This window comes from Urocampus carinirostris, chromosome 19 (genome assembly GCF_059441175.1).
Source record: "Urocampus carinirostris isolate Australia breed hairy pipefish chromosome 19, RoL_Ucar_1.0, whole genome shotgun sequence".
In the NCBI taxonomy this organism is placed as follows: Eukaryota; Metazoa; Chordata; class Actinopteri; order Syngnathiformes; family Syngnathidae; genus Urocampus; species Urocampus carinirostris.
In genome coordinates, this window is record NC_142367.1 from 24,689,064 (window position 1) to 24,713,813 (window position 24,750).

Sequence of the window (24,750 nt, forward strand, 5' to 3'; positions counted from 1 at the left end):
CGCCACGCTTCCGTAAAGGGCATATTTATGCTTCGTATGACTAATAGTTGTCTTATTCAGAGTGACCCATCTTAGCTGTGAATGCCTGCAGGTCGTCGAACGTGATCATAGGCCTCTTGGTTGTTTATCTGATTAGTTTTCTGTGGTTTTATGCTCTCTCCGTTTCGATATCATTGCTTGCAGTCTGCTCTGGGAGATGATTGCGCAGTTGCACTCTGTTTGTCATCGTTAATCATTTAGGTGGACATTGGATCACTCAGAAATCGGGACTTCTGGAGTCAGTTGACTGGGCTGAGGGAACAGGCGGTCAAAACACCTATTTTTCAGTTTTTTTTTGTTGTAAATGTGATACCAAATTTCAAAATTATTTCACGGTTGTGTCCCACATGGTGTCGAATCTTCGAAAATATTTTTTTAACTTTAAATTTGAGACTTGAAATGTGGGAATATGACAGAAACTTCTTGGGGAGCGGGAGGATATGGGGGAGGCAGCAAGTAATAACTTTTTCCTATGCTAGGCTATGATTCAACTGTGTGGAGTTTCCATGTTTGTTCATGCAAAATGGTGATCGGTTCTCTTATTGTATCTCCATTGCAACGTCATTTCAGCTAATCTGATTTCTTTGGCGGGTACAGATTTAATTTTGCAAGTCAAGTCATGTTTATTTGTATAGCCCTTTATCACAAAGAGTCTCAAATGGCTGCAAGTCCATGCAGGATTATGTATACTACCAACAGAACTTTGAAATCACATCTTAAGTTAACAGGGAGCCAATGCAGGTTAGCTGAAATCGGAGTAATGTGATCAAACTTTCTCGTCTTGGTTAAAAGCCTTTAGTGTGACAGATTCCTCCATCGGATGATATAGTTGAGTGTCATCTGCGTAGCAATGGAAACTGATAGTATCACCTAATGGAAGCGTGTAAATGCTGAAAAGAAGAGGGCCAAGTACAGAACCCTGCGGAACACCACAGGTAACACTAAAGGGCTCAGATGTCATTTCACCATATTTAACACAGTGCGTCCTATCTGAGAGGACGGTTCCTGAGAGACCAATCCATTTTTCCAACCGTTCTACTAAGATATTATGATCCACAGTGTCTAAGGTCCAGCAACAGCGAGAGTGATAAAGCGCCGGAGTCCATTGCCAGTAGAAAATCATTGGTTACCTTAATCAGGGCTGTCTCAGTAGAGTGGTTAGCCCTGAATCCTGATTGCACTGATTCAAAAAGATTGTTCTTGTATATAAAATCAAGTTTGTCTTCTTTTGGCTTTCCGTGCTAGAAATGTCGGTAAGTCGTATTTTTTTTAAATTCCGCCGAAAGATTTGATTGTCTGCCACCGTGGTGGAGGTATCAAAGACTGCCGTTTTAATCAATGTGAATTACAGTCCACGTGAAGGTCGGCATTTTGCTTCTGCTCATTCATCTGCCGTCTTTTTGGAATGGAACAAGCACTGCTCGGAAGGGAGCTTGGAAGGGTAAGTAATCGCTCTCTCTGTTCTATTATTTTCTAAATAATATGAAACGACAGGACATGATCTTAGTTTCGATGTACCAGCACGTTCTGGCCACATGCATGGATGCGAGGACAGAATATTGATTCAGTCTTCCTTCACCGTTTAGTGATTCGACTTTCGTGTCCTCTGTTCCTCACATTTTTTTTATTCATAGGTTCCACTGATAAATACGTATTTTGCAGAGTATAATTTGCAGTTTTTTTCTTGGTTGCTTCTCTGATTAGTTTTCTCCTCATTTGGGCCATACCTTTAGAGGGACAGCCAGGTTTCATAGATTCCCGCCAGGGTCCCAAAAGGGGGCGGGGGAATCTACCGCAGCAGCACATTGAGCACAGGAACTGATCAAGAGAGATTGCGATATGGAAGACAAAAAGGAAATAAAAAAATACAAAAACGAGTCAAAACGGGAAAATGATCCTTATTTGGACTCATTTTAATTATATTAATGGCTCCAAAATATGTACTCCTAAAATGTACTCCAAATTACACGATAATACAGACAGATAAAAAAAAAATCACCTAAAAATATTTCTGCTTAGTTGGGGGTTCCTAGTAGTAATCTGTTTGTTTCTCTCCAAAACTCCCTTTTGAACACACTCGTAAAATGATTCCAAATATGGTAGTTTACTCTGACCTTTCGATTGATATCATTCTCAGCCCATCGCAGGCTTTTTTTTTCCACGGTCCACAGCCCGCATAAGTCAATACAGGCCTGTTGGTAAAATGGAGATCGCCTCCTGTATATCTGAATATCTTCAGCCAGTAGTCACCGATTCGAATGGTGATTGAAACATTTGTTAGCAAATAAAATTCCCAACATCATTTTATGCCATTTTTGTAAAGTAGACTTAAACGTATTTACTCAAGGTGTGTATTTCTAATCAGTTTGATGTTGTCTCTTAGTTTTCCTGTCTTTGTTTGAATGTGTTGGTACTTTTCCAGGGGGGTGGACTTTAGTCTTTTGTCTCAACATACCAGAACTTTTCCATATCTTGTGATTTCAATAAAACACAGGCAGACAGAGGGAGACCGAGAGGGAGTGTGACCAGCGAGCCAAGAGCGAGTAAATTATCTGTTCCTCCCCCTCCTTCTCCAGCTGCAGTTGTTAAATAACCAAACAAGTCTTTGCCTGAATTTCCTTCTAGAGTTAGCTATTTTTTATAGCTCTCCCACACATCAGTGGTCTTTTTTAAACGCCACAATTTTCCGGGGGTGTATTCAAATCAGAGCCAAAATGACATGTCGGCAACGCAGTTAGTGATTCATTCTTAAGCACCATTGGTACGCGTAAGTGTGCACGATCATTGATGGACTTCTGGAAAGGGAAACATTTCCAACTCTTTCAAGATATCTAAAAAACACATTTGCAAAGATTTTAGTGTTGTAAACTGGGCGTCTCCAAAGGGTCCTTTTTGGAAATGCCTAAACAAACCCTTCAACATACCCTTAAACCTAAAATTGCGGTGATATTTTTCTAATGTATCGAACGGACGAGTTTCAATAACACTGCTTTATTTTCATGGTACCAGTTGACCTCACGTCGTCTTATGACGAGGCGCAATGTTCCCGAAAACGACACCAGCCAATTTTGGAAGTAGCGAATCTCAAGGTTGTAAAATCGGAACACTTGAGTCACCAGTACCAAGAAAGAGAATCATTCTGTCAATTTGACTCATCGAGACTCGTCACGGGGCCGGCCGAGCAAACCACCGGAGCGCTCCTCGCCGTTTTACACCCTAGTCGAGCGCTAAAAATCAAGATATCAGCCAGGGGACTCCGGATTCTATTTCTTGGAGGTTTTGATTTACATACAGCCGTCAGAAGCTAAAGACACGGCTCGGCAGAAGCTGTAAATTCATTCACCCTCCTGTGCGACGTTCCGACAAAATAATGGTTTTATATTACTACAGTAAAGTTCATATCAAAGAAGTGAGGTGCAGTAGGGGGAGGCCGTGCCTCACCTGTCATTATAGAAATATAACATTAAAACTGCATTAAATAGTTCGATTTTTGCAGTGGCGATGTTCTTTCTCATTTAACTTCCCAATGTTTTGATTTTCTTCAAAACCTCTGGATTTTCAAATATTATTAATGTTATTTATACAAATAGTATGTTACTGAGCAGATGCAGAGTGAGGCACGCCTATCCCTTGCCTCATGGCATAGGGCGATGGTGAGACAAAGGATTCTGATTTGGCGCACACCTCATCCCCACATTTCAGGCTTCAAGATAAAAGTTCAAATATTGAAAATAGTTTCTAAGAATCAACAACACATGAAAAAAGTGGATGTTGCAAAAATATTGGCCCCTTGTTCTCTCTCTCAGCTCAGCCCACGCCAGAAGTTCCCTGATGACTTTTGAATGATCCAATGCCGATCTAAATGACTAACCATGACAGAGTGCATGAAGTTTCAGTGATGGGATCTGTGAAAGAAGACACTGGAGTACACACAATATTAGGAAGACCAAAGAACACATCGGTCGGGGATAAAGTTGTGGGAAAGTTTATGCATCGCCCAGAGCACTGTCTGAGCAATAATATTAAAATGGAGAGAGCATAAAATCACTGCATCCCTACCTAGACCTGGCTGTCCCTCTTAACTCATGGCCCAAATGAGGAGAAAACTAATCAGAGAAGCAACCAAGAGGTCCCATGATCACATTGGATGACCTGTATACACAGCCGGGGTGGGACATTCTGTGCATAAGACAACTATTAGTCGTACTCTGCATAAACCTGCACTTTATGGAAGAGTGGCTAGAAGAAAACCTTTTCTGAAAGAATACTACAAAAGGGCCAGTTTGGCGTTTTCAAGAAGCCACACCGGAGACACAGATAACCCGTGGAACAAGGTGCTCTGGTTAGACGAGAACAAAGAAACTTCTGGGCCGAATTCAAAGCGTTACGTTTGGTGTAAGAGTATCACTGCTCATGGCCCTGTCAAACATGGTGGTGGCAGCATCATGCTCTGGGGTTGCTTTTATATTGCTGGGACTGGGGAGAGTTGATGGGAAGGTGGATGGAACCAAATACAGAGCAATTCTAGCAGAAAATCTCAGAAAACTAATCAGAGAAGCAACCAAGAGGTCCCTGGATCACATTGGATGACCTGTAGGTATACATAGCAAAGGTGGGAGAACTATAAGTCATACTCGGCACAAAGCTGCACTTTATGGAAGAGTGGCAAGAAGAAAACCTTTTCTGTAAGAATACTACAAAAGGGCCAGTTTGGCGTTTTCAAGAAGCCATACGGGAGACACGGATAACACGTTGGAACAAGGTGCTCTGGTCAGACGAGAACAAAGAAACTTTTTGGGCCGAATTCAAAGCATTACGTTTGGTGTAAGAGTATCACTGCACATTGCCCTGTCAAACATGGTGGTGGCAGCATCATGCTCTGGGGTTGCTTTTATATCGCTGGGACTGGGAAGATCGTTAAGAGTTGATGGGAAGGTGGATGGAACCAAATACAGAGCAATTCTAGCCGAAAATCTCAGAAAACTAATCAGAGAAGCAACCAAGAGGTCCCATGATCACATTGGATGACCTGTATACACAGCCGAGGTGGGACATTCTGTTCATAAGACAACTATTAGTCGTACTCTGCATAAAGCTGCACTTTATGGAAGAGTGGAAAGAAGAAAACCTTTTCTGAAAGAATACTACAAAAGGGCCAGTTTGGCATTTTATACACATAGATTTTGCATCATTTACACATCGCTCAGAGCACTGTTTGAGCAATAATATTCAAATGGAGAGAGCATAAAATCACTGCATCCCTACCTAGAAATATCAATAAAATGACTCAATTTTGTGCAGGCTTGGGGAGTAACGTAATACATGGAACGGCAAAAATGATGTTGGCAAGCCAGGACAGGAGAGCAAAAATGTAATCGGGATCGAAAACGGGTCGTAAGCCGGGACGGGAGAGCAAATGTGGTCGGAATCAAAAACAGGTCGTAGCCGGAGACAAACGGAGAGATCAGGAATGGACGGGTGGAAAAACGGGTGCAAAATGCGTGACAGATGGGAGTCAGAGTCAAAACGTAACAACAGAGGTTCGCTGACGGACTGACAATTGGAGAGTGACAGGACTGGGCTTAAAAAAGGAGAGGGGACCAATCAGGTAGCCCGCAGCAGCTGGCACCAAACGTGCGGGCACAGGTGATCAAAATCAGTAATCATGACACACTGTCCCCTGTTGTCAGTCCGTCTGCTAACCTCAGTTAACACTAGGCAAGCCTTTTTCGATAAAAAAAGACAAAAGAAACTAAATATGAATCAAATGACTGAATTTTGTGCAGGCTTGGGGAGTAACGGAACACACGGAACGGCAAAAAATGATGTTGGCAAGCTGTTTTTTTTTCTGTCGCATTTGATGTTGGTTTTGCCGGAGATCAAAGAGATCAAAGCCAGGAGAGAAAGCTTACCACGTGTTGTGAGTCATCGTTTTATTCATATTTAGTTTCTTTTGTCTTTTATTAGCATGTTTGATATTGGAGTCATCCAAAAGTCATTGAAAGTAATCCCGTTAAAGTAACCCTACCCCACCCTGCCCATCATGCATTGCAGATTTTTTTTTCAGTATTTGACAAACCTTTAAAAAATGGACAGTTTCTGTCGGTACTTTCTTTCCATATCGTAATGACATCTAGACTGTTTTAGGGATTTTAGCCGGCATTGTGTTAGCAGCCCCCGGGTGGCGCTATGATTGGCATCTGCCTGTTATCACCGTTATAGCGATTCGGTATCACGAGGCGTCCCGACCCCGTTCTGGTGTCGTTTCTCGATTATCGGAATTGACTTTGCCCTAAATTTTGTCCTCGCGCACCGGATAAGACAGGAAAATGGTGTTTTAAAAAACTGAGCTAGGCAATTAAGCGAAAAATAGCGTACAAACACTCATCTAAATGATAGATTTCAGGATTACCGTATTTCCCAGACTATAAGTCGCAGTTTTTGTCATAGTTTGGCCGAAGTTAAAACTTAGAGATGGGTTTTTTTTTCCTTCTTAATTATTTTAAGTTTTTAGCTAGTGCAATATATAATTTAGAGCGACTCATAGTATGGAAAATACGGTAGCTTGTGAATTATATTGGCTTTTTGAATGGTTGCTGTTATATTTGCCTATTTATCCTCATAGTCTTTTATCCTTTTTTGCTTTAAAGTATTACCGTATTTTCCAAACTATAGTTTTTTTCATAGCTTGGCCGGGGTTAAAACTTAGATATGTTTTTTTTTCCTTCTTAATTATTTTAAATTTCTAGCTGGTGATATATATAATTTCGAGCGACTCATAGTATGGAAAATACGGTAGCTTGTGAATTATATTGGCTTTTTGAATGGTTGCTGTTATATTTGCCTATTTATCCTCATAGTCTTTTATCCTTTTTTGCTTTAAAGTATTACCGTATTTTCCAAACTATAGGTTTTTTTTCAAAGCTTGGCTGGGGTTAAAAACTAGATATGGGTTTGTTTTCCTTCTTAATTATTTTAAATTTTTGGCTGGTGCAATATATAATTTAGATTGACTCTAAGTATGGAAAATACGGTAGCTTGTGAATTATATGTTTTTTTTTAATGGTTGCCCTTATGTTTTTGCCTATTTATCCTGATAGTCTTTTATCCTTTTTCGCTATAAAGTCTTTATTACCATATTTTCCAAACTATAGGTTTTTTTTCAGAGCTTGGCCGGGGTTAAAACTTAGATATGTTTTTTTTTTCATTCTTAATTATTTTAAATTTTTAGCTGGTGCAGTATATAATTTCGAGCGACTCTTAGTATGGAAAATACGGTAGCTTGTGAAATATATTGGTTTTTTTAATGGTTTCTGTTATATTTGCCTATTTCCTATCCTTTTTCGCTCTAAAGTCTTTATTACCGAATTTTCTAAACTATAGGTTTTTTTTCATAGTTTGGCCGGGGATGAGACTTAGATATGTTTTTTTTTTCATTCCCAATTATTTTAAATTTTTGTCTGGTGCAATATATAATTTAGAGCGACTCATAGTATGGAAAATACGGTAGCTTGTGAATTATATTGTTTTTTTTTTAATGGTTGCTCTTAGGTTTTTGCCTATTTATCCTCATAGTCTTTTATCCTTTTTCTTTATTACCAAATTTTCTGGACTATAGGGTTTCTTTCATAGCTTGGGTGCCACTTATACTCCGGTGCGACTTAGATATGATTTTTCCTTTTTCATGATGCATTTTTTGGCCAAAATTCAGAGTGACCTGGAAAATATAGTAAGTCTCACTCCTTTTTATTTTTACGTTTTTCATGAAAATCTAAATTTGAGATTTTTGCTGTTGGATTTTTTAATTTATCATAAGAGAGAACTAAGACCTTTTTTATCATTTTGTATTTTTATCTTTTTAGTCTTTTATTTTAACTAAAATAGCGTCAGGGTGGGTTTCCTCAAGGTTCTCTGGTTGATAAATGGTAGTCAGCAAATACAGCGGGTGCTTTGCCAAGTGTCTTTGGTGACATTCAGCGGACATGTTTAAAACTGTAAGTCATTGTTGGATGCGGTGTGGCTCATTTTTTTTCTCTTGTGCTTCTCTCAGCGTTGGCCACATGAGGTTGTGTGAGTTTTTCCTTGCCCTCATGTAGGTTTTAGATCAAGGGATGTGTCATAATAGTCTGTTGTTGCAACTCTTTGAGATTGTCCCTTCTCAAGGTTTCTTCATTTTCCTCACGTTGAGGTTGTTTGAGTTTTTCCTTGCCCTGATGTAGGTTTTAGATCAGGGGATGCTGTCATAATAGTTTTTGCAGGGACAAACAAATAAACCAGACTCGACGTCAAAGTCGCTCGACGTGGAAATTCTATTCTCTTCACTCAAAATGTTTAGCGGTGCACCGTCACGTCACCATTCCCGACACGTAGAGGACATTTTTTGTCTTTGGAGCGGCTGCCATGTCCAATAAATCTTAGGCGCTCTCTTTTAGTCCAGTAGTCCATCATTGTGTTAAAACAGGTGGGCCATATTCCTGACCAGACAAACGTCCCCCCACCTTCCCTTCCCGTCCGTCTCCTCCAGAGTTTGTCCTCCGATTCGGCTGCCGTCCTTGTCGCTTCTGATGTGATGCGACTGACAATCCACGAAACTCCCCGGACGGCTGCAAAAACATCGGATACGGTACTCTGCAAAAAAATTGACTTATTGCAATTGTTCGGGTTTCGAACGTATGGATTAAAAAACTCAAATTCGATTTTTTTTTTAAGAGCTTTGAGCAGAGCACCTTGTTCCACCTGTTATTTGTGTCTCCTGTGTGGTTTCAGGGACCATGGTATTTTTTCTGAAAGGCCTTTTTTCTTCCATCTCTTCCATGAAGAGCAGATTTATGCAAATCTGATACAAAATATCCTAAAAGGCTAGGCGATTGGGTGTATTTTTGACCTTTTCCCAAGCCACATTTAAATTGAGTCGCCCACTGCACCAACTCAACGTGAATAACGATGACCACATCTGTTCTAATGTTGGTTAACATAGTATTTCAGGCAAAATATTGTCACTTTGCTGGAGAGAAACCGAAAGTTATTTATAAAGTGAACATCTCTAACGTTAGGCTGTTGCTAGCTAATGTCACCTTGTTTACTGGGAGTTCAGTGGCCTGTTATGTGCTAGATTTTGTTAGCTAGTAATCATATGGGAATGTTAGCTGTTGTCAAAAAATTTAGCTAGGCTTCCCAGCTCCTCCGTGTTATATGTCGAAGTGTCCTTGGGCAAGACACTGAATCCCCATTGCCCCCGATAAGCAGGTAGGCGCCTTGCATGGCTGTCTCCCTATTGTGTATATAAATACAGTTCATTTACCATTTAGCATCTTGATTATCCTCAAAACGTTTGGAGGCTGACTCCCTATTGGTGTGTGAATGTGTGTGTAAATGGGTAAGTGTGAAGCACATTGTAAAGCGCTTTGGGAGGTCTTCATTGACTTGAAAAGCGCTATAGAAATGCAGTTCATTCACCATTTAGCATCTTGATTATCCTCAAAACGTTTGGAGGCTGATTCCCTATTGGTGTGTGTGTGTGTGAATGGGTAAGTGTGAAGCACATTGTAAAGCGCTTTGGGAGGTCTTCATTGACTTTGAAAGCGCTATATAAATACAGTTCATTTACCATTTAGCATCTTGATTATCCTCAAAACGTTTGGAGGCTGACTCCCTTTTGGTGTGTGAATGTGTGTGTGAATGGGTAAGTGTGAAGCACATTGTAAAGCGCTTTGGGAGGTCTTCATTGACTTGAAAAGCGCTATAGAAATGCAGACCATTTACCATTTAGCATCTTGATTATCCTCAAAACGTTTGGAGGCTGACTCCCTATTGTTGTGCGAGTGTGTGTGTGTGAATGGGTAAGGGTGAAGCACAATGTAAAGCGCTTTGGGAGGTCTTCATTGACTTGAAAAGCGCTATTTAAATGCAGACCGTTTACCATTTATTCAATGTTGTAATGACTGAACTCATTCCCATAATGCCTCATTTGAGTGCCACAATGTAAAATGTTGTAATGGGCCATTATGGGAATGAGTTCAGCAAAAATAACATCGTACAACAATTGCAGACCATTTCCCATTCATGCAAAGAAAAAATGTAAAGGTTTCTACCTAGCCTATCATGTTTTTGAAGATAGATTATGATTTGCTGTACTGATTTTTTAGGTAGCTAATGATCTCACATTAGTTATCATATTTTTCACGTTCTACTGTTTTTCAATAGAATAAAATATACCGTTATTGTTATAAAATGGGTTAACATAATGTGACAACGAAATTGGGCATGGCACTCCAGTGTCACAGTATATACAGTAGTTAAAAAAAAATCTATCCTTACAATGATAATAGATTATATTCCTATTTCACTGGTTTTCGAACATTTTGCCCACCATTTTCTTCTCAAAATGATTTATTTTGTTCATGTTTTCATTTTTAAATGTACATCGTGTCATATTTGACCACTAGACGGCACTGCGTTGTCCAAGGCGAACGAAAACGGTTGCCACAGGAGCACAGCGCAGCAGCAAGATGCCGGACCAATAGGATGCCGACGACTAGGTATGGATACCGCCATGTAAAAGAAATGCACATTTTTCGACCTATATTTTAAAAAGTTAACATTAGTATGATAGTTTTGCCTTTACAAATCACTGTTCTTTTTCTTACTGAATGTAGTTTATTTTTGTACCACTAGGAGGCACTAATATATTACAAGTTGTCCCTTTAAAATCAGCAGATTTATAATTATTGTATATTTTTTCGCCCACAATTTTCTTTCGCGGCGTACGCATTTGTTGAAGCCACGCCTCCTAAACCCACACGTTACGCTGATTGGTCCCCTGATTTCCTTCCTTCCAATTAAGACCAGCTGCTGTCATCGTACCTGTCTCCGCCCTTCTCGTGACGTCATCAGTGTAAATAGGGAAAAAGTTTGCTCCGAAACGGCTAGCTAGCGCTACTTGTTAGCTCTTGTTTTTATTTCAGTTCGAAACAAAAAAGAGGGAGAAACATTCAGGAAAGCTGCCCCTGTGGAAAACACAAGACTGTAAGGTAAGGACGCTGTGTTGTTATTTCATCTTTTGAAGCACAAAACATTATGTCGGTCGAATTGAACTCGGTTCCTTTTCAGTAGGACTTAGCGGATCGATACAAATGTTGATATTTTTGATACTGAACGTGTACTTGGAGTGGTAGGTAGCGTGTTAAGGGGTGGGCCGCTGGCTAGTTAGCTAGTAGGGCGGGTCACTAGCTGAATGGTTAGCTACTATGGTGGGGAATGGGCGCTTAGCTAACGTTTCTGGCCGGTAGTTTGCTAGTTGAACGGGTGGCTAACTAGCCTGGTGGGGCAGATAGCCAACTAGCTAGCCCTACTCGCTTTGTATCTCTTTTTATCTTAAATAAAATAAGACCATTCTTAAGTAACTTTCAGCATCTATTTAAAATGTCTAACTGTAAAAGTACGCCGTGTGCTTTATTTTATTAAGCGTTGGGGTGGAGGAGAAAACATGTCAAGCAAATTTAGCTGTATCCAAATATCGATATTGTTGATACGCAACATGTACAGTGGGACCTCGCTACTTCGCGGGTCTAAAAAAAAAAAAAAAAATTAAAAATAAAATAAAAAAAATTATTGTACTTGGATCAGTTTGATACTTTTTTTTTTTTTTTTTTGGGGGGGGGGCGATACTGTCTTGTCAGTTTAAGTATAACTATATGAGGGGGTCATAAAACTGTCTAAGTCAAAATTGTGGGTACACTATTTTCACTACTGACTTAATGAGGAAAATATCGTGCAGTGGAAGTTTTTTTTTTAATTGTCTTGTTGGAATTGTTCTACAAATATTTGCTCTCCAATATTTTTTTTTCTAAAGGGATAGTGTGTATTATTTAGTGCCACCTAGTGGTCAAAACAATCATAAGACATTTATTTTAGATAACGAATATAACTCAATTTATCGTCTAATCGTGCTTGTTTTTAAATACTCTTAGGTCCAGAAATTTGAATCATGAGGTATACCTAGCACAGGTATCAAACAGGCGGCCTGCTAAGGGATTGAACCCGGCCCGCGAGACAACACTGAGAGAAGCGCAAGAGAAAATCAAGCTGCAGGTTGAAATATGTCAACTTAATGTTGCCAAAGCCAGGTGCCTCGCTCAAAGACACTGTACTTGTATTTATTTCTCTTTCTGTCTCTGTGTCTCTTTTTTGTCTCTTTCTCTCTCTGTCTTTCTATTTCTCTTTGGATTTCTTTCTTTCGCTCCCTTTCATCTCACGCTCTCTCCCTCTTTTATTTCTTTATCTCTTTTTCTTTTTAATCTAGTACTAATGTTTGTTCTATCGCGTGGCCCCCGCGTTAAAATGAGTTTGACACCCCTGACCTAGAATCTTGCGTAAAATGGTGTGTATTGGTCACTTCGAGTCTGTAGTTTAGCACTCGTTTTCACCACACTGTACGGCGACATCTAGTGGTAAGAAAAATCCTTTATATCCCCTTACATTTTTTTCCCACTTTTTTCTTTAAATACTATTACAAATATCATTTTACTTTGAGCCTAAAACAATTTATCATGACAAAGATTGACTGATGGATTCTTAATAATAAAAAAAGCTGATTTCCATTTGCTGTTATTATGCCTTTTAAAATTCAAATCAAATGTAATAATGTTAATACTAATTCATACTCTTTCACATAAACCAAAACCTAAATGCAGGATATAAAATGGACCTTGGCAGCTAATTGTGTAAAGGTAAATATAACAGTGTTCCCAAATTAGAAAGTATTAGCACTCGAGTTTTAAAACCAAACTGACGACATGATATGATCTAAGTAACATGCTTTTTTTATCAGTTTTACTAATTTTAAAATTCTAAAACAGCCTCGATTCACACTTGAAATCACGTAGGAGAGCAAGGCTCTGCTGCATCTGAACATAAATAATTCCAAGATAAAAATGCATTATTTAATTTTAATTTCAATAAGCAAATTACTATAACATGTCCCAATTTTTCACAATAAAACTTATTGACTGTAGTAATATTCTTATAGTACTATTTCCAGAATGAAATTTATGAGTCAAATACTCTAAAAATGTTTGTAATTTAATCAGTATTTTATTCAATAATCTAAAATGAACATTACAATTTTGGTTTAACACAGCAGGAGAAAGTAAAACTTGTCTACGATTATAAATTAGGTACACCATTTACCAGACAAATTGCAAAATATTGAGTTCATGTTTTAGGCAATAAAATGGATATTTCGCTTGTATAAACTATACACTCTCAAATTCCCTTACATTTTTTTTTCCACGTAATGCTTTATATACTATTATAAATATCATTTTAGGTCAGGCTGTACTGTGCACACCCCTGGCCTAAAACAATTTATCATGACATCTAATGTTGACCGGTACAGATTCCCATTTGCTGTTATTATACCTTTTAAATTCAATAATGTTAATACTAATTCTCAAGGAGATCATGGATATTTCAGAGTAGTATCTTCATCAGGTAGAAATGTCAAATACGCGCTCGCCTCATGAATATTAACGAAGCATTTAGAAAGGAGTCAACAAATTAGCAAAAACATTTTTATTGAAACACTTATTGTCTGCCGTTTCACATTCATTTTTCACACAGATGCGTATTCATCTTACGATAAAAATCAATGATGTGTAGACTAAATTGTGGAATTTTTGTAGTATGTTTTTTGTTTCGGAATGAAAACAAATATTGGCTTCCCTTGTTTTAAGAGCAAAATCAGGTAGTATTATAGAATATGATTTTTAAATTAGTATGTCTGTCTATATAGAATAGTGCTCATTTTAAATCGTTCAAAGAGCAAATGTATTATTGAACAATAAGATCATTTCACTTTGAAATGTAGAGTCCACATGAAATCATATTTAAAGGGACATGTGTTAGAATCAGTTTGTTCAGCCATACTGTCCATTTAAGGAGTATTATTGAATATTAGCTCTAGATACACACTGTCCCTTTAATAATTCACACAAATGGCTGGCTTCGATGTTTTAATATTTACACAAAAAAAATTCCCAGGGTAGGGAGTCCACAATCTTGAGGGGCTTTGTTTACAAATTTCCTCAATCTCCTCGCAGGTTCTACAAGAAGGAACTTCTTTGGAGCTGGAACGGCGTGACCAAAACCAGGAGCAGAGTGCAGCCGTGAAGGTGGGACATGATGGCAGGTGAGTTTCCCGTCTGAAAAGGAAACAATAACCTTTAGGCAGAGGAATGGGCAAGTACAGTCTGGTGGTGCCTAGGGCACACTACAGGTAAAGTTACTCTTACAACATATGTGCCTAAATGATTTAACCTTCCCCCTTTAGTATTTACAATAATATTACACAAATAGTATGCTACTGTAGAGAAATGACCTTAAATTATTCACATATTTAGTGGAAATTTTTCTATTGTGTTTAAATTGCTAGCATCCAGTCCTATTTTTACACATGGGTTACTGATATAATCCAATGTTGCATAATAGACAAAAAAAAGTCCCAATCTATAACTAGAGTATGTGTAATGCGTTGGTTCCTATTTTGATCTCTCCAACGTTACAACAAACAAAATCATTCTTACTGCACACAATGTAGAATCCTCCGTACGATTGGACACCAGCTTTTGGGCCTGAAAAGCAAACACATGCACTCGATTATATTTAAACTTTGAGTGCATTCCCTGTCATTTTCATTTCTTTAAGACTGTGCATGTCCGTAGCAGCGGGATGCAGAATTATTAGATCAACTTCCTCTCAGGTGAAGATTGTGTAAAGTAGATTTATCTACAAAGATGTTTATAAAGTATTTTTAAACGTGATGACAATATACCAGTTGCTGCTTTATAGGAACTATATGATATTTAGTTTTGTAATATAACATTGGGTCCTTATTTTAAAGCATTAGAGTTGATATTTTGTATTATTTGGAATGAAAGAAAAATAACATTACATTTTTGCTGCACTTGCCCATATCTCCTCAGGGACTCCAATAATGTTACTGTAGAAGTAGCTTTTGTAATGTTTCCATAATGTAAGCAAAACAATAAGTCTCTGTTTAGTATTTTATACTAGCTCCTCCCTGCCTCATTGATATCAGTGCCGTTTGTCTTTTCTAAGAGACGCGTGCCCGAGTACTGAAACAAAAATGGTAAGTTTACAATTCTAAACAAGGCTCCGATCAGAAACTGCAACGTCAGGCGGCTCAACTTAACTCACCTCTGCTTGAGCAGGTTTGAAGGTAACCTTTTCTTCTGCTATGTTGAACCAAAATTGTAATGTTCATTTTAGATTATCGAATAAAATACGAATTAAAATGTTTTTGGATGCTAATTTTATCAGTTTGTCTCTGATAAATACCATTCTGGATATAGTACTATAAGAATAATTCCACAGAAACACAACTACAGTAAATATCAGCTTTATTGTGAAAAGCTATATTAATTTGCTTTTGAATGTTTGCATTAAAGATTAACACATTTTTCTGTTCAGATGCAGCAGAGTCTTGCACTCCTCAGACACAACCAAATGATTCCAGGTTGTTTATTTGAATTTTAACATTTGTAAAACTAATTAGGGAGGCATGTTATTTAGCTCACATCATGTCGTCAGTTTGGTTTTAAAACTAGAATATTTTCTAATTTGAGAACAGTGTTCGATTTACCTTTACACAACTAGCTGCTAAGGTCTATTTAGTATCCTGCACTTAGTTTTTGGTTTATGTGAAAGTATGAACATTATTGAATCTGCTAAGGTTTCAGAGAGATATTAGTTTGATTTGGATTTCAAAGTTATAATAACAGCAAATGGGAATCTGTACCAGTCAACATTTGATAAATTGTTTTAGGCCAGGGGTGGGCACAGTACAGCCTGACCTAAAATGATATTTATAATAGTATTTAAAGCACTACGTAAGGGAATTTGGGTGTGTATAGCTTATACAAGCAAAATATCCATTTTATTGCCTAAAACATGAACTCAATATTTTGCAATTTGTCTGGTAAATGGTGTACCTAATTTATAATCGTAGACAAGTTTTACTTTTTCATGCTGTGTTAAACCAAAATTATAATGTTCATTTTAAATTATTGAATAAAATACTGATTAAATTAAAGTTAGCATCCCAAAACATTTTTAGAGTGTTTGACTCATAAGTATTATTGTGAAAATTGGGACATGTTGTAGTAATTTGCTTTTTGAAATTAAAGTTAAATAATGCATTTTTATCTTGGAATTATTTATGTTCAGATGCAGCAGAGCCTTGCTCTCCTACGTGTTTTAGAATTTGTAAAACTGATAAGGAAAGCATGTTACTTAGCTCATAGCACGTCGTCAGTTTGGTTTTAAAACTAGAGTGCTTATTCTTTCCAATTTGAGAACACTGTTACATTTACCCTTACACAACTAGCTGCTAAAGTTCATTTTATATCCTGCATTTAGGTTTTGGTTTATGTGGAAGCGTATGAATTAGTATTAACATTATTACATTTGATTTGAATTTAAAAGGCATAATAACAGTAAATGGAAATCAGTCTTATTGTTAAAAATCTGTATAAGTCAACTTTTGCTGTCATGACATTGTTTTAGGCCAGGGGTGGCCAAATTACAGCCTGACCTAAAATGGTATTCATAATAGTATTAAAGCACTAAATATTTATTTTATTGCCTAAAAACATGAACCTATTATTTTGCAATTAGTCTGGCAAACGGTCTACGTTTATACATTAGGCACACAAGTTTTTATAAAGTTTGACTTTAATTCTGAAAAGCAAATCCAACTTTCGTATTACCTTACCTAAAAGTGTCTCAAAACCAACATGTCTCTTTATATTCCGGTCATTTCCTGCTTTAGGTGCTGGACGTTACCTGTAAAGGAACGCAGCCGTGAAAGGACGCGTCCAGTTTCCCATAGCCAGCGAAGGCATCGGTGGCGTGGGCATCACCCTCTTTGGAGGACCTGGTGACACCGGGCAAGGTGGTCTCGACGGGGGGCTGCCACGTTCCCACGTCCGTACCGTTGCCGAACGCTTGGATGGCGTTCCCTGAAAATACATAGCAGATATATGTCTACGCTAGGTAAGAGCCTCCTGCATTAAATTGATATTTCGTTTCCAGCCTTGGGTCCTGCAAACAGCATGCAACATCCCGATAAGGTTTAACACATGTGTTTCATGCTATTTTATATATGGTTGAATAAAGCTTTGTACAGTAACGATTTTGCATTTATTTATTAATCGGTGCGCTCGTTTGACTGGAACGTAACTTATTACTTTTTTTTTAACAAAAATTTACCAAACTCCAAATTTTTCGTCAGGCAAACGTGTCATTGTTGTTTTGTTCTCGCAGTTTCTCGTCGAGTTAAGGTGAAAATCAACACAAAATTGGTTATTTCTTCAGTGTCGGTAATAAGTTGTAACATAATGCAGAAAGTGATAATAACGGCGGAGAAATTCTTCGGAAGCTCGCAAAGGCAAGGAAAACACGCGTGATGAAGCGAACGATTTGACAAAAGCATACTTTTAGAAAGAAAAGGACCTTTCTGCCAAAATGGACTAAATTATATTCCTGGTTACGCTATAAGGAGGATGATAATGGAGGCTACATGTTCTGTGATGCGTGCACCCAGCGTGACAAAAAACTGGACTGCATGAATTATTTCGAAATACAAACTTTCAGAAAAGCACAACAACAATGAAAACTCCGTTGCTGCAGGAAGAGAGAGGCAAGTATGGACAGATACGACCTCAAAAAGAAGACTTGGCCATGCTTTCACTGCTAAAAATAGTTAAGTGGATGGCAGTATTTTGTGAACTGAAAAATCCGAAGCGATAACTGCTTTGTATTACCAATTAACTGTGATGATTAAAACTGAATATATAGATTTATATTTCATGTTTGTCGCCGATCTACATAGAGCTCTGTTGGGACCCATCACTTTTCACAGGTAACATGGCAGTTTTGGTTGCACTTGATGACCTTAGAATAGAACCATCCAGTTCTATTATCACCGCTGGATGCAATTCATTTTGTAATTCTCAACTTACGCAGACAGCGGTTGTTGGCGAAGAACTCAAGGAACTTGTCGCACTCGGGTTTGTCGTTCCCGCTGCTGCCGCAGTCGCACCACGGCGAGGAGCTTATGCCGAGGGCCCGCTCGTAATTGGGCGTGATCACTGTACCTGCGACCCAAAAAAAACGTCTCACTGGAGCTCTCTAAATTATATTGTGACATTGTAATTATATTTCCAGTGTGTAATCTATTGAAGTAGAAATTCTAGCAAAGCAAAGTTTTCTCTCAATTATAAGGTTGAGGTAAACTGGTGTATGTGTACTCCAATTTTTCCCTGATGACATTAACTACTCAACAAATATTTCATGACCCACAGCAATTCCATTGGGGGAGCGATGCAAAACGGTTCCAACTCTTAAACACCTTCAAAGATTTCAAGCACCCGTACGAACCCCGGTTGCACTATGTCGACGAAGGGATAACGGCGCTCACCGATGAGACCCGAGTAGGCCAGCAGACAATCGGCGTAGTTCTCCCTCAGACAGCCCGATACGGAGTGAGCTTCCGGCTGACAGCTGCTGATGAAATCTGCCAGACGAGACCTGGAAAGGGACACCGGATCCAGAGGGCCCAAAGTCAAATTTATTCATGATCATTTTTAGATTTTAATAATATATATCTGAGATTAAAAGACCTTCTTTACAAAAGCTTTTTGTGGGCTACACCTCTGACTTTAAGGGACAGTGCGTGTATAGTTTCACACAAAATACCACTGTGTTGTATAACTGCAACCGATACCAAGTGCTACAAAGCACAAGAAAGAATGCAAACTAAGAAGACTCCAAATGACATCAGCTTCCTCGAAGTGAGGCTCATAGTATGGCAAATAAATGCAATTGTCACAACTGATGTGCATTTTTTTTTTTAAATACTCATTTCTATTTGGTTGGTTGGTTGGTTGTATCCTGCAACCACTTGGGTGTAAAGGCACCATTTTCTGTGGTGTGTCTTGGGCAAGTACAGCCAGACGGTGCCCATTCCTCTCAAGGCCAACATATACTTTGGCTTAGAACAGGCCCAGGGGTCATGTACTTATGCTTATTTTTAGATCATTGCTATATTTATTTTATATATAATTTGTACATAACACAAATTATTTCACCCCAAAAATATATCACACCCGTCATTTTGTTTTTCAAACAGGAAAAAACTGCTTAATGTATTTGTTTCTTTGACATAAAGGGGGGAACGAAAAGTACATCATTTAATTAGTTTTTACTATCAGAAACCTGAAAAAAGTTTACTGAGGATGCCAGGGTTGTTCTTTATTTGGACTCTCATTGCGCAGAGTTGTTTGATTACTATGCACTGTTAACATCTCTGTCACTATTCCTTGATTTGCACACCCAATAGGGTTGATCTGCTTTTTGTAAAATCTTAAATAAAGAGAAAGGGCTCAGGGGAGGATCGTTAAATGAGCTTGGAATTTCTTAGGGATGTTTGAGCAGTTCTCCTTACAAGTTCAAAATGCATTGCTGTCTTCTCTCCTTTTTCAGTGCCCATAAAACTAAACTACTTAGTGATTCCGTTTTATCACTGTCCCTTTAAATTGCTGACCTGCAGATGTAATTGGTCTTGCAGGCGTTCTGCAGAGAAAGGCAGTTGGCTTTGTCCTTGTCCTCGTAGGAGCAGGCCGGCACGATGGTCTGGCGCCGACGCTCGGCGCACGCCGTCCGGTCCCCGGCCGGGCACGAGCAGAAGAGCATTCCGTAGCTGTACTTGGTCGGGACCTGCCGTACGGGATTAGTTTTTTATGAGTTTATTTGATCTCTAGTTTTCTTTACTGCCCTTAAATGATCTCCCTATTCTAGCAGAATGCATCCGCAATAAGGGTAAGAAAGTCCAACCCCTCCGCTGGTGGCGGTTTTCCTCAATTGTACAATGAGAACAATGCAAGTACAGGACAGTTTCAAATATAGTCCAAATGCTGACCCTAACCCCAAAAAGATACATACTTGCACGCGCAACAAAAGGAGCTGCAGTGTTCATTTTCGATAGAAAATGGCATCATCCAAAAATATTTCAATGTGTATTTTGAAGTCCCCTACAACATATTTCAAAGCCAATATTCAAATTTCTCCAATGCCATTCTAATATTTTAATCCTGGAGTCCAAATGATTAAAATTGGATGAATTAGTAAAATGTTGCTATTTAAGACTAACAAAAACCTAGTGCCAGAAAACATTCAAAAATGATTCGCTCGGAAAGAGGGAAGTTATAACTTAAGGGGCCGTCGTGAATTCAAAATCCCAAAGGTGAGAACCACCAGGAAAAGCATGTGTGTGTCTGTGTGCGGAGTCAAGCTTTGGATCAAGAGATCAAACAATGTCCAACTATTCACGTGTTCAAATTTAAATTAAAAAAAAATATTCCTTGCAGAATACAGAGATTAAGAAAATGGGTGATTCGAGAGATTGGGAATAGTGCGTCTAGAACAAGGGTGTCAAACTCATTTGAACTCGGGGGCCACGCGATTGAACAAACATTCTGTCGGGGGCTGGACGAGTACATTAAAGAGAAAGAAAAAGAGGAAGGGACAAAGAAAGAGAGGGAGAGAGCGTGAGAAACAAAAGATAAAAAGAGAATTCATGAGAGAGGGGGAAAGAAAGAGAGAGGAAGAAAAAAATCCAAAGAGAAAAGAAAGCGCAATGGGTATGAAGAGAGAAAAGGAAAAAAGGAAGTTAGAGCAAAAGAGGTTAAAAGACACAGAGAGAGAAGGAGTCAAAGAGCAACAAAGGAAGAGAAAAAGAGAGTGAAAGAGACAGAGTGGTAGAAAAGGGGTGGGGGAGAGAGCATGAGAAACAAAAGATAAAAAGTCGTGAGAGGGGGAAAATAAGGGAGCGGAAGAAAGAAATCCAAAGAGAAATAGAAAGACAGGAGAAAAGAGAAAAGGAAGTTAGAGCAAAAGAAGTTAAAAAGACAGAGAGAGGAAGAGTCAAAGCGCAACAAAAGAAGAGAAGACAGAGAGTGGGAGAAAAAGGGTGGAAGAGAGAGAGACAGAGAGAAATAAATACAAGTACAGTGTCTTTGTTCAAGGCACCTGGCTTTGGCAACATCAAGCTGACATATTTCAACCTGCAGCTTGTTTTTCTCTTGCGCTTCTCTGAGTGTTGTCTCGCGGGCCTGATCTGGCCCAAGGGCCGCCGGTTTGACACCTGTGGTCTAGAACTATGGTTAACTCTGTGTTATTGTTGCTATGGGTAGAAATGAATACAGGGATCAGAATGGAGATTTTCATTTTCAGCTGAAATAGCCAGGGTCCAGGAATAAAGCCTGTGTAAACCTTCTATACTGTATCTCCAGCGCGCTAGAATTTTGACATTTTATTGTTTAATATCTGGTGCATCCATTTAATACGGTTGGTGTTAAGTGTAAAGAAGAGGAAAGCAGTTTCTTTTGAAATGAAAGTAGAATAAGAAAGCTTGATGCGGTTGAGAAAATGGTTGGATCGCTTTCTTTAGGCCACTCTGACACAGAGGAGGACCTTTTGAAGCGTATCTTCCAAAAGTAAGTGAAATTTAACTTCATTTATCTTTATAGTCAAGTCACGTTTATTTGTTTGGCCCTTAAGGAGTCTCAAAGGCTACAGAATGTCAACGCCTAATGTGTAGCTTTGTTTTTCAGTACTATGCTTTATCATTCAACCTGCTTTGTGACGTTATAGAGCAAATTATTTTATTAAACGTTTATTTTTTTTCAGTTTCAAAACACTACAGGTTACTTATACGAGCTTTAAACATACAAAATATAGCACTTAAGCAACTTACAAACAAATTCAACTTACAAACGATCGTCCGGAATTTCATAAGTAGGGCAGCGTCTGCAATTGATGCGGAAACCTTGCACTAATACACGTTTCAGATATAGCATGCACATGCCCTCTTGTGCACGACCCCTAGGTGTCGATGACGCTTCATTGGACAATGCCGTACAAACTAATGCCAGCTGCCGTTAATCACCAGGGGAAGCGAAATGCGATGAGCGAAATGCGATGGCAAAGCTGGCTCTGTGAGTAACATTTTGAAAACACGAGATGAAATTTGCCGGGTTTAAAAGAGGCTGACCAAGGAATTCAGGCAAGGCAAGAATTAAAATTTTTCTACTGCAGTAGGAAAAAGATTCGTCGGGTGGTTTGCAATGTGGCACTTTTGGCTGTCCGGATCTTTCACATCTACTTCCGGGTCAGTAGCGCATTTATTGAAGAGACTCGCATGCGCATTACATACAATGGAAAAATACTGAAATGCGTTGATCTTTGAGTGAGGCTATATGTGTGTGTGTGAACGAGTTAATTCCATCGCAAGTTAATCTGTAACATAGGAGTCTGAGAAATACACAATAACTAAAAGTACCGTATTTTCCGCACTATAAGGTGCACTAAAAGCCTTTATTTTTTCCAAAAGCTCACCATGCGCCTTATATATATATTAAGTCGCAAAGTCTTGCAACTAAAGCGAGCAGCCACCGACTCAATTTTCCCCCGAAGGCGAAGTCGTCCGCGGTGTATGTTGGGATTTATATACACCAGCATTTCATTGGCTAACCAATGTGTCAATCATCATTTGAATCGATCACTATTGGCTAAGGTTATTCGGAGGTCAAGGGGGCGGATCCTTTTTTATCATTTACAGGCTCGCATAGGCTAAAGGGGCGAAACAAAGCCTGCAATTGGCCCAAAAAGATGAATGTGAATCACAAGTTGGGTTGCACTACGGCATAGAGAAAACATGTTTTACTATTCTGTATTTGTAAATATTTTACTCTCCTGGATTTACTACACTCGCGGTTGTAAGAAGACCATGGTTACGTATTATTATTGAAGGTGATGGCTGCAAGAGAACTTAGGTGAGCTATGCGGCTTTATATTTTCCCGGTATCTTGTTTTAGAACGATCTTGATGTTTCTGTGATTTTTAAACCAAATTCAATTCAAAGTGTTTATTTTCATATGCACAGTAAAGAACCCCGTTTCCCTGCACAATCAAATTCTTACTTTGCTGTCCACACAGTTGCCAGCAAAAAATAAAATGGAAACTAAGAAATGTTTGTTTGGTGACATCGTACGGACACGTATTTGGTTCTTTGCAAGCTTTGTGAATGTTAAGGGGGTAATAAGTTGGACTGAACTATCTGACTGTTTTGTCCACGTTCCCATTGTAGCGCCTTATAATCCGGTGCGCCTTATGTATGGAAAATATGGGACCAAAAAATATTTTTTTTTGTGGTGCGCCCTATAACCCGGTGCGGAAAATACGGTAGCTTTACAAAACTTCAAGCATTTTTGAGGATTTCAAGCATCCGCAGGAACGTAATCTTTTCCTACCTTATCGAAGAAGTGTCGCAGGGCCTTGTGACATTTGCGCTTGTTGCACACCTCGGAGGCTGATACTCTGCTGGTGCAGGGGTTGATGTAGGCCGAGCGATACTTCTTGCAGGTGTCGTTGAGGTTGCAAGCCTTGGCCGCGTTCAGGCAGTTGTTCTCCTTGGCGGACGCCGGCTCGGCTGAGGGACGCACAAACAAAGGTTGGTTTGGCCCGACTCCCGATTCCACAAAAATCACGTTTTTCATTTATACTCGGGCAATCGGTATCGATCTCGTCAGCCTCTGGCTTCCTATCGTTTCACGCCAAACAGCTGCCTAAAATAAAAGGCTTGTGTGAGAAACATCACGCGTTTGGGTCCTGATCCTGTTCTGGTTCATGTCACTTTTAAACTAATCTCATCTCATCAGCTGCACCCCTTATCCTCAGTAGGGTCGCGGGGGTGCTGGAGCCCATCCCAGCAATCATCGGGCAGGGGACACTCTGAACTGGTTGCCAGCCAATCGCAGGGCACACGGGGACAGACAACTCACTCGCTCATTCCCACCTAGGGACAATTTGGACCGGCCAAATCACCTGAAATGCATGTTTTTGGAATGTGGGAGGAAACCGGAGTGCCCGGAGGCAACCCACGCAAGCACGGTGAGAACATACAAACTCCGCACAGGAAGTCTGGAGCTGGATTTGAACCCACGCAGGAGGTTCCCAAGACATGAACTGTGCCGCACATGCGCTAACCACTGCGCCGCCGTGCTGAATAACATATTTAATTCTCAATTAAAGTACTCGTGAGAGTTCTATGTTTTATCAGAGTAGTGTAAAATGAAGGCTATTAATAAAAGTATTAAAGCTCTTTAAATGATTTTAATTTAACTATATTTAACTTCACCATTCAATGCATATGTTAAAATCCCCATTTTTACCCGTTTTTACCAAAGTTGCTTGCCGCTAAAATAATTAGCATTGTTGCTGATGCAGTTCGCTGTGTTCACCTGAGGACGAATCTGTGGGTCTTTAATTGAGCAGACATTAAAAAGTGAAGTTGTCTATGAATACACATAAACATCAAATATACCTATTCAAGTGGAAAATTGGAAATAAGTTTTGTTGCCGAGGGCTGGGAGAGTGAGCAACCGGAGGTCAGAGCGACTCTTGGTATAAAGCGAGAAAACCTTTTCTGTGCTCTTAATAAGTGGAGGTCGGAGACGGTCTCTCTCGGAAGATGAATTCCTTTTGGCTCTCTCGAGTAAATGTGATTCCAACACGCGATAAACATCAAATATCGGTGTAATCTGTGTCATCCATCAATGGGTTTTCCAACTC

General features: G+C 39.2%; 1 protein-coding gene and 1 long non-coding RNA gene across 6 annotated transcripts in view; one reads left to right on the forward strand and one right to left on the reverse strand.

The window, feature by feature from the left end:
• The first annotated feature begins 10,919 nt into the window (after positions 1-10,919).
• On the forward strand, positions 10,920-18,955 carry LOC148347829 (uncharacterized). Of its 2 annotated transcripts, none has more exons than XR_015848016.1 (5): positions 10,920-11,069; positions 12,009-12,164; positions 14,139-14,227; positions 16,889-17,112; positions 18,423-18,955. It is a non-coding gene; the product is annotated as an uncharacterized LOC148347829 (long non-coding RNA). The 2 variants fall into 2 exon arrangements; XR_015848018.1 differs by having other exon boundaries at positions 12,009-12,129.
• The window catches only part of gfra1b (gdnf family receptor alpha 1b), a 64,287-nt gene continuing 53,575 nt past the window's right edge, over positions 14,039-24,750 (reverse strand). For all 4 annotated transcript variants that reach the window (XM_088323687.1, XM_088323685.1, XM_088323686.1 and 1 more), the window contains exons 5-11: positions 23,430-23,608; positions 19,664-19,836; positions 18,539-18,648; positions 18,081-18,215; positions 16,903-17,078; positions 14,622-14,669; positions 14,039-14,240 (exon numbers count right to left, since the gene is read on the reverse strand). In XM_088323687.1, coding sequence (XP_088179813.1) covers positions 14,142-14,240; positions 14,622-14,669; positions 16,903-17,078; positions 18,081-18,215; positions 18,539-18,648; positions 19,664-19,836; positions 23,430-23,608 — 920 coding nt within the window. In that variant the 3' untranslated portion in view covers positions 14,039-14,141. The remainder of the gene's footprint in view (positions 14,241-14,621; positions 14,670-16,902; positions 17,079-18,080; positions 18,216-18,538; positions 18,649-19,663; positions 19,837-23,429; positions 23,609-24,750) is intronic.